General features: G+C 46.3%; 1 protein-coding gene across 1 annotated transcript; it reads right to left on the bottom strand.

Moving 5' to 3' along the window:
- Window positions 1-7,473: 7,473 nt before the first annotated feature.
- On the bottom strand, window positions 7,474-9,595 carry LOC131380937 (glycosylation-dependent cell adhesion molecule 1-like). Its single transcript, XM_058426203.1, has 4 exons — window positions 9,532-9,595; window positions 8,823-8,867; window positions 7,830-8,039; window positions 7,474-7,577 (listed from the first exon to the last, which is right to left on the bottom strand). The coding sequence occupies exons 1-4, from the start codon at window positions 9,593-9,595 to the stop codon at window positions 7,474-7,476; spliced, it is 423 nt and encodes a 140-aa protein (XP_058282186.1).
- Between the last annotated feature and the right edge of the window lie 647 nt (window positions 9,596-10,242).

Genomic DNA, 10,242 nt, shown 5'->3' with positions numbered 1-10,242 from the left:
CTTGCTATGTTGCCTCGTCTGGTCTTGAAAACCTGGTCTCAAGCGATCCTCCCACCTTGGCCTTCCAAAGCTCTAGAATTACAGGCATGAGCCACCACACCTGGCCTTAAAATGTTATTTTAGATTAGGCAATATCGGTTGAAAGATGGGAGAAGAAAGAAGAAAAAAGGGAGATTAAGCAACAGAGAGAAAATTCAAAACAAGACGTTGGGAATATCAAGGAATTTACTGACCACCGATTAGGAATTCTAGAGGGCATAGTAAAAGGATTTGGCAGAGAGAGACTGGGCAGAGAGAGACTGGGCAGAGAGAATTGGGCTAGATTTGGGGCTGACAGAGCCAAACAGGGTTGGGTTTCTGGATAACAAATATATCTGAAAGCTTTGGCTTGGTCCTGGAAGTGACTGTGGTCAACAGAGAGACAGGACCCGAGGATCTTGGTTGCCCACCTTTCTACAAGAGGAATCAGGACAAGGAATAGACCTTGGTGCCGACCTGAATGGTTTCAAGGCCTTTGGTGACTGATTCGTGTGGCTTAAGGGGGGATGTGAGTGGTGGCTAATCCCATGGGAGATATGTGGGAGCAGAATAACTAACGGCCCCACAAAGATGTCCACATCAGAAATCACAGAATCTGTGAGTGTGTTGGGTTACATTGACAACAGAGAATTAAGGTTGCAGATTGAACTGAGGTTGCTAATCAGCTGGTCTTAAAATAGGGAAATTCTCCTAGATTATCTGGGTGGGCCCGGTGTAATCTCAAGCATCCGTAAATATGGACAAAGGACTCCAAAGAGAGAACTAGATTGATGGCAGGGTGAGAAGCCTTGGCTGGATGGGGCTGGCTTTGCAAATGGAGGAATGGGGCCATGGGCCAAAGACTGTGGACAGCCTTTAGAAGCTGGAAAGGGCAAGTAAATGAATTCTCCCCTAGAGGCTCCAGAAAGGAACGCAGCCCTGCCTGCTGACATGCCTTGATTTTAGCCCAGTGAGACCCATCTGGAACTCCTGAACTACAGAACTGTAAAATAATTAATTTGTGTTGTTTTAAGCTGGTAAATTTGTGGTAATTTGTAATTAGAAAATTAATACAAGATGAAAGGCTCTCTTCTGGGTGACTGCTCCTTCCCGCAGGGTGAGATGCTATGACAGCTGGTGAGACAGAACATTTATTATACCACGTTTCACCAGGGGGTGGAGTTAATGCATCAACAGGAATGTTCCTCAATAGCTTTGCCTCTTTCTCTCATGCCCTCTCTCACGAGGGTGCACACTTGGACAAGACTTCACCTTCCTACCTCTCCCCTGGGGGATGCCTGCTGTTTCTCTCACTGTTTAGTGGCTCAGGCAGCAGGACAGAGAGAAGGCCCCTTTTGGGCTTTTGTCTCGATAGCATTCTCCAGCTCAGCCTTGCCAGAGAAGTCAGAGTGCTGTGGGTTCCCTGGCACTTGTCTGGCTGTTAACACAACCGATGCTTTGGTTTCCTTTTTGCTCCCTGTTCTCTGGACACCTTCTCCATTGGCCAGACTCAGAGGGGCAGACGGATGACGTGCTGGTGGCCCTCCCTGGAGCTGTGATGGTGAAGCCAAAGACTGGCCTTGGGGGACCCAAATACAGTGGATTTTAACAGCAAACGTTCTAAAGGTAACTCTGACCTGCAGCTGCGTGGGTGCAGCTGAGGCTGGAATGAAATTATTCCAATTCCACTTGGGTACAGAGCATAAGGCTGTGAAATTCTGGCTTCGGCTGATGTGTGCTAATATTTAGTAGGTGATGCTAGGTTGGCTGTCCAACTGATTGTCTAGTTTGGTTTCTTTTATGTCATTGTTCACTTTTTTCCTAGTTTTCATTTAACATTTTTCTCTTGTTCTTTTTTCTCACCCACAGATGCAGGTCCCAATGTCTGCTTTGTTTTGAACTGCATTTAGGGTGGCAGGAAGACTCGGGAGGGATTTTGTTTATGGCCTGATCACAGGCTCCTGGGATTATTTCCTACCATATAGTCTCAAAGTGGCTTGGGGTTGTACATTTATGAAGCTCCAGCCAGGGTTTCAGATTTCAGAGTTCCACCGTGGGATTAACCACAGAGGTGTGGTCAATTTCATACAGATAAAAATAATGGGATCCTTTATGTGGAGGAAATGTCACTGGGTGAAAGTGAAGAAAAACTCCATGGAATTACTATAAACTTGAAGAGTACGGGAGAAATGAACAAGTCCTGTACCTGGAAAACTCTTTAGAAATCATATTTTCCTAAGAATCAAGGAAACGTGGGGTTCATATAAGGTACAAGTCTTGGTCTTATAGTAAGAAAAGTCAGACAGAAAGGGAAAAGAAAAAAGAGGGCCGTTCTGTTGATTGAGTTGGGAGAAAAGATGAGATTTTCTCACGAGAAAGTTTGAGTTCGTAGAGCCCATGCTTGAGATACATTAAAAGAGAAGGGAAATGGCTCCATGCCTAAATAGTTTCAAGGATGGAACTAGAAAAGCAGAATATTTATTTATTTCTAGATCAGGGAGGGTGAATGGGACCCGGAGAGATTTAACAACGATGCAAAACAGTTTGAGGCCGCTAGAGGGAGCGTTGACCCAGTCACTTGCACAGAGTGAGGGAAGACGACCAGGAAGTTCAGTGGTGAAACATTATTAGGTAAGTTTCAAAGGAATGCAGGTTTTTTTTTTTTTGTTTTTTTGTTTTTTTAATGGGGGTTTGGGGGCTGTTATTGCCCATGTCCTGAGGAAGCATGCCACAGAATTACTGAAAAGATGAAATACACTCTAAAGGGAATTCATGTTGAAATAAATAGATCTAGTCACATCTGAGAGTCTGTTTTCCAAACATTTTTAATTTTTTAATTGGCAAATCATAGTTGTATACATTTAAGGGGTACAATGTGATGTTTCAATATATGTATACATTGTGGTATGATTGAATCAAGCTTAAACTTCTAAATATCATAAGATGATAGAAATATCCTAAGCCCCCATTTTGAGAGAAGAGGCAGTATACATGACCCCACCCTCTGAAGGCAAACTTAATGCCAACATTAGTCACTCCACGAGAGATTTCTCCCACTTGTGAAGTCAAGGCTTTCTCTCTTCTTGCAGATACCACTTGGTTTCTGCCACAGCATGATGCTGGCATTAGCCATGGGATTCCTGCACAGCTCAAGTGCCCCATGTGTCTTTTGAGCCTTGAGGAGGAGACCGACATGGAGATGCCTTGCCATCCCCTCTTCCGTTGCAACTGAACCTTCTCCGGCTAAGCAAGACAAATTCCTCCCGCTATGCTGCCGTGAGCTGCTCACTGATAATGACATGTAGGAGGAGTACAGATGAGATGAGGCCCACAAGCAGCAGCAGAAGTGTGGCTGGAGAACCCGCATGGAGCCAGGTACACCTGAGGCACTGCGGCTGAGCACTGGCCCTCCATGAGGCACTGCGGCTGAGCACTGGCCCTCCATGACATCTTTCTCCTGCACCTTGAACCTGTGTAAAAGGTTTTTTTTCTTCCACCTTCTACCCCTGCAAAAAAAAAAAAAAAAAAAAAAAAAAAAAAAAACCCTTAAAAGCACCACAAAAAACCACGAACTAGGGCCTGGGCACTTATTGCTCTGGGGCCTGAGAATGTGCTTGTGTTTTTGAGTTTGGTTGGTGTGGAGCTGGTTCGTGGTATTTCACGTATCCTAGTTACTCTAACTTTGAAAAGGAGGGAACCATGAGCTCCTTGGGGTTGGATTAAGTCAACCTTGTAGATGCTAGAGGAGCTACTCACATTTCAGGGGGAAAAAGACCAGGATGTAGCTAGTCCCCTGCCTCCAGGCATAGCAGCCTTTCCCCTGACTCCCAGGGAACATGCCCCATGCTGGTGGCTCTGTGTCCTCCTCATCCTCTACAGTTTCGTGAGGCTTCACCACGATCCTTCCCGTAGTCACACCTTAGAGGTCTAGGCGGTGGCTCACCCCAGGCCAGAGAGAGGATGGAGATGCAGGTACCTAACCCTATCTCCACATTGGGAAGCTAAAGTGATAGGGAGAGTTTGTGTACCCCCCCTTTCCCTTCCAGATCTTATTCTACCAAACAGCTGGAGCAACAAAAATGACAAAAACCACTCCCAGGCTGGGCGCGGTGGCTCACGCCTGTAATCTCAGCACTTTGGGAAGCCCAGGCGTGCGGATCACGAGGTCAAGAGATTGAGACCATCCTGGCTAACATGGTAAAACCCCGTCTCTACTTAAAATACAAAAATTAGCTGGGCATGGTGGCCCGTGCCTGTAGTCCTAACTACTCGGGAGGCTGAGGCAGGAGAATTGCTTGAACCCAGGAGGTGGAGGTTGCAGTGAGCTGAGATCACGCCACTGCACTCCAGCCTGGTGACAGAGAGAGACTCCGTCTAAAAAAAAAGAGAAGAAAAAGAAAAAAGAAAACAAAACCACTCTCTCCACCCCATCCCAACAGGTCACAAAGTTTTTCATGTTTGAAGGCCCAGGCAGAGCCTGGCAGCTGGTTGGGGGAGACAGAATGAGTTTTTGGAAATGGATTTTCTATTTATTTATTTAGAGACATAGCCTTGCTCTGTCACCCTGGGCTGGAGGGTAGTGGCGCAATCATATCTCACAGCAGCATTGAACTCCTGGGCTCAAGCGACCCTTCTGTGTCAGCCACCCAAGTAGCTGGGACTACATGTGTGTACCACCATGCCCAACTAATTATATATATATATAATATATATATATATTTTTTCTTTTAAATAAGGATGGGGGTCTTGCTGTATTGCTCAGGCTGCTCTTAAACTCCTGGCCTCAAGTGATCCTACCACTTTGGCCTCCTAAAGTGTTGGGATTACAGGCGAGAGCCACCATGCCTGGCTGGGAAATGAATTTTCTTTAAGAATGGAGATGTCTAGACAAATGGACATACCTAGATGACTTTTGAATGAGACTCTAGGCTAAGGATGAGTAAAACATTGGGAGGGGAGGAATTTTGGACTTTACTTTTCTTGCATTGAAAGAGTGTATTTCAATTTTGTTCTTTGTTCCTTTTGAAATTAGGAGGATCGCTTGAGCCCATGAGGTAGAGGTTGCAGTGAGCAGAGATTGTGCCACTGCATTCCAGCTTGGGTGACAGAATGACAGAATGAGACCCTGCCTAAAAAAAAAAAAAAAAAACAAGAAAGAAAGAAAGAAAAATTAGAAGAGGGTTTATGTTCAAATTTAGGACTTTTTTTTTTGCTTGTGTGGAATTATTTGATCTTTTATGCTGCTACATAGTACTTATTTGTAACCCTCAAGTGAGCTCTACTGAATAACGTGACTGAGCAGATTGGAGAGAGGAAATAGAGTCTAGGGAACGGTACAGTCTTGGAGTTAATTTGTATCCTATTTGAACTCAATTCAGAGGCTTGGGTACCAACAGTAAACTTGTCAAGCCACCAATTTCAGGAGGAAAGAACTGTGGTGAGGAGCTGTACTTTAATTTTTTTCATCTGAAAATGGAGATAACAAACTTTTTAAGTCTTTTGCAGGGGCTAAATTGGTAAATATGTATAAAGCATTTGCAACTAGGGCCTGCCACATAGTGCGAGCTACTGTATATTAAATCAGTGGGCATATGGTAAGGCCACTTTTTAAGGCCACAAATGGCCAAATAGCTGCAGGGTAGAAGACCACTCTGATGTGCTGCTGGTCTTCTCTCCCTCACCCCTCCAATCACAGCTGTGGCTGATCGCAGATCTCAGGCTCACCTGTTAAGCACAAAGCCTTCAGAAGAGAAAGCTCTCTCTCTTATGTGACTCTGTGTTGGGGGCGTTCTTTCCTATCCCCTCCCAACAAGAAGAGCAGGTTGGAGGGAATACTTCCCAGCCTACCTTTCCATTCCTTCCTTCCTCCTCCCTGGGGAAGAGTAGTTGATCTTACAGATGAGAGCCTGATAGTGGCTTCTCCAGCCCTGTTTCTGTTCATTCAGTGAGTCAGTCGGGGTTGTGAATGTGAGCAGGGGCCCTTTAGCCTGAGGTCTCCTATCCAGTTTCCACAGACAGCCCTGCGCTGTGGGCTGTGGCACAGCTGTCTAGCCATTAATAAGATGGATGCTTTGATCCTCACTGGGTAACAACTCTCATATCCTTTTCTGTCAATACAGAAACTGAACTGGAGGATCAAAAGGATGAATCTGGGGCTTCTTAATCTGCAAGACACTTCCATGTTCCTAATATCACCCACTCAGGAAACTTTCCTCCAGTTTTTTTCCCCTGAATTCCACAGGCTCCTACCTTCCCTCCTCTGTCATTTTGAAAATAATTTTTGCCTTATCTTAAGCTATATCTTGAGAAAGACCCATAATAGAACTTTCGATCTAGCTTGGGAGATGTTTTTGGTGGAGTTGTGTGTTCTTCCACTGGGGGGAAGGTGGGTAAACTAGGGAAAGTGGACATGTGGCAACTTTCTATACTAGGAGAAAGCAAAGGGAGGAAGTAGATTATTTTATCTGCCTCCAGGTCTGAACGTATTTCCAGATTTTCCTGGGCCAGGACAGACCAGCTCTGCATTGCAGTAGGTCATTTGCTCTGTTGATCTTCTGAGCACATCTTTTTATGTGTCCTGGAGGTAGGACACCAGAGATCAGAGGTATTTCCCTTCCTGCCATCCTACCTGCCGCTTGAGTGACAGCTTCCCTTCATCTGTAAGACAGAAACCTTCATTTTTCCCATGGTCTTCTTTACCCATTGAATCTCATGTGCTGTTACAGTGAGAACCGGCCAGGGTTGGGAGGAGATTGGCACATATTAGGTAGATGCGCCTGGCACACAGTAAGCACATGGGGGATGTTTGTCGAGTGGGGGCATGGGAGTCATCCACTCTGTGGTGAAGCAGAAATTTTGGCAGATGAGGGTGTAGAGGAAGAGGATGGAGAGAAGACAAGAGGTTACAGGATGAGACGCTGGGAGCACAGAGTGTAGTCCAAAAATGTGCTGGGAAAGGAACAGGGAACTTGGAGAACTAGGAGAGGGCAGGGTCCTGGAAAGTTAGTGAGGAGAAGTTTCTAGAAGGGGTAATTGTGTCCAGTTCTACAGAGGAGGCTGGATGGGTGCAGATGGTAGACTGTAGGGGCATGAGGTGTGCACAGGAGCTGAGGGGCATGGGGCAGTGCATTGGTGAGGTGGGGGCAGCGGTGAGGAGGGTCAGGACTTTGCAGAGGATGTTTTGGGTTGTGGAGACATGAGCAGGTTTGTAAGCTTAGATGGATGAGAGGTTTAAACTCAAAGGGATAGGGTAACTAAGAAAGAAGCCCAGTAGAGTGGGGGCATCTTGCCTCTCTTCCTGAGCCCAGCAAAGCCACCACAGAGTCAGACTTGGGACACAACGCTTTAATGCACGAATTTGAGGAGCTGAAAGATGGTTTTGGGATATGGCCTCTCCCACAGCCCAGCCTGGAATTCAGGCACCCTCATCATTAGGGCCTCATGACATCATTGGCGCTAGGGATTAGGTTTTTCAGATAGTTTGATTCCTTTCGACGCTTTGTCCAGATTCTTCCAGATTTTATGGCCCAGTTTGGCAAGTTTTCCCTCTGAGGTGGTTGCTGAGGAGTGTTGGGAGGGAAATGTCAAGTTAAGGCTGGTTCCCTTCCACCCTCTCCCCTCCACCCCAGCAACAGCCTTTCATAGGGCTGGCCATCAATGCTTCATTTGACTCACACTTACATTTAGTTCTTGTTCCTCCACAGCCTCCTTTCTCTTTCTCACCCCACCGATTTCCGCCCAAGTAGCTCCCACCCCCCTTCCTTTTCCTGCTTAATACCTACCCAGGGGCTTCCCCCTTCCCTGGCTCATACCAGCCCTGGGAGCCAGTTCTGCAGTCTCTTCTAATTGGAGCTTAACATTTTTGAAATTGTCCTCTTGGGATATAGGCTTTTGACTCTTTGCTCTTTTGACAGCATTCTCTTTGGAAACCAACTCTTCTTTGGAGATGAAGGGCTCCTTAGAGAGGTCTTCATTGGAAACATGGTCCTTTTTGGGGTGGCTTCTAGGGATGACCTGGGCAGCTGGAACCAGGAAGATAAAGGCAATGGGGGGCAGAGTGAGAGCACATGGTGAGAAGCAGTCAGCCATCCTATGTCATGTCCCTTAACATGTGGAGGCTATCAGGGTTGAGTCATTGCCTAATTAACGTACAAGTAGGACTGAGGTCCCATACCAGAATCCAAATCTATGAGCACCTGAAAGGCACATGTCTGATTCTGAATGCCATTGATTAGGAATTCCACTTTCCCCAGTAAATTTACCTTCCCAATGAGAAGAGATTAACTTTGCAAACATAGGTCCCATCGTCTGGCCCATTGGAGGAGTTCAGTAAATATTGTTTTATTTTTTTCTTCTGAGTTCTGGGTATTGCTTGAATCTGCCTTCTCTGGCTTCTCCAAGGTAGATTGGGGGAAGCTAGCCTGAGATTAAACCATGTCTACGGATAATACACCAAGCAGAATCCTGCAGCGTTCATGGCTTCTGGGCTGTGGCAGTGGGGAGCCTGGAATGGATGAGCCACTCCAACATCCTCACCTCCATGAGCTGAAACCCTTTACCTGCTAGCACTTGGGTGTGAGCTGTAGTCCCCACTCCTATCTCCAATGACTAGCCAGCAAAAGGGGCTGTTCAAATGATTCCTGGCCCTCACATCTTGGCCAATTAGTGCAGCAGGGAAGATTAAGGTTCAATACTAGGAGGGCTTATCTTTGCTCCACTTCTTTCCCAGAGGGAGAATTCATCATTTACTGGACAATCTTTTACCACCACCGACTTACTCTAAAGGATGCCAGCATGAGACTTACAGGCATCTGCAGGCTGAGTCTCCGAGTGAATTTCACCTTCTGGCTCTGAAAAAGAAGAGGTTAAAGTCTTCAGAGGTCTCAAGAGAGTTAACATACAAGTTTTTCCCTCTGTAACCCCTCCTGCCCCAGCATTCTCAATCTTCCTTACCCTGCTTTACATCCTCCTTAGCATTTCAAACATACTTTGTAATTTACTTAATATGTTCATTGTTTGTTACTGTCTCTTAGAATGTAATTTCAATGATGACTGAGTGTCTATTCTATTCGTGTATCCAAGTCCTTAGAACTATGTGTCTGGCACAGAGTTAGTGCTCAGTAAGTAGCTATGGAATGAATGTGTGTGTACATATTGTACAGAGGGAGGCACAGAAGTCCAGAGAAAGGTAGTGACTCTGCCTGGATTATCCAGCATCACCAGAGGCTGGAATCTGATCTGAACCTCCATTGACCCACAGTGCATCCTGATTTGGCCCCTCTGGCTCCAGCTCCAGGCTTTCTAGGTTGCAGAATTCCCGGGATCGTATGCCCTAGTCCCTCACCTCCTTACCTAGGTCATCCCAGGTGTGAACTTTTGGTTCTGCAGCTTTCCACCTCTCCACACAGCTTATTACAAGGATTAAGGAAGGCCCTTTCTAGTGCTGAGGTCTCTCCAGCTGACAGCTCAATAACCTTTAGGGGACCGAGAGGTGTGGAAGGAGGCCAGATTCACCATCAAGGATGGCGAGAGAGGTGGAGGCTAGGCTGGCCAGCAGCAGGACCATGAAGAACTTCATGGTGGAGCTGTAGCAGGATCAGTTTTTCCTGGGGGAGGCTGCTTAGAGTTGCTGAAGAGGCAGCCTGGCAGGGGCTTTATTTATTTTGGGGTAGGGATGGACTCTGGGGAAACTGGACCTGGGAACATACTAGGTTTCCCCTCCTGGGTTTCCCATTCTGAATAGGTTTGTTTTTGGGAACTGGAGTTTCTGGGAAACCGGTTAACTGGAAAGTAAGGCCCCCAGCCTTCCCCCTGGCTCGGACCGTGCCGAAGGTGTGTCGGCTCCAGGCTTCATCCCCAGAAGTCCTTGGAGTAAGGACATGGGTGTGAGTTTCCCTCTTTCATGCTACTCATTACTGTGTAATTTTACTTTCATTAGTATGATCATTTAATTAACATCTGTCTCCTCCAGAAGAATGAAACTTCCAAAATGGCTGGGATTATATCTGTTTTGCTTGCCATTGTTTTTCTAGTACCTAGCAGGTATCTGGCACATAGTAGAGTCCTAGGAAATATTAGTGGAGTGAATGAATCAAGGAATGGTCAGGCTGTCCTCTAGGGCAGTGGTCCCCATCCTTTTTAGCACCAGGGACCAGTTTCATGGAAGACAATTTTTCCACGGCCAGGGGGAGGATGGGGATAGTTTCAGGATGAAACTGTTTCACC

The sequence above is a fragment of the Hylobates moloch genome, unplaced genomic scaffold, assembly GCF_009828535.3.
Source record: "Hylobates moloch isolate HMO894 unplaced genomic scaffold, HMol_V3 SCAFFOLD_13, whole genome shotgun sequence".
NCBI classification, from domain to species: domain Eukaryota; kingdom Metazoa; phylum Chordata; class Mammalia; order Primates; family Hylobatidae; genus Hylobates; species Hylobates moloch.
This window is presented reverse-complemented; position numbering and strand designations above follow the sequence as displayed.

Coding starts and splice junctions, on each gene's coding strand:
- LOC131380937 (XM_058426203.1), bottom strand. CDS start 9,595: ATGAAGTTCTTCATGGTCCTGCTGCTGGCCAGCCTAGCCTCCACCTCT. Junction 8,868..9,531: donor CTCTCTCGCCATCCTTGATG/GTGAATCTGGCC, acceptor CTTCTTTTTCAG/AGCCAGAAGGTGAAATTCAC. Junction 7,578..7,829: donor AGAACTGGCTCCCAGGGCTG/GTATGAGCCAGG, acceptor AACACTCCTCAG/CAACCACCTCAGAGGGAAAA.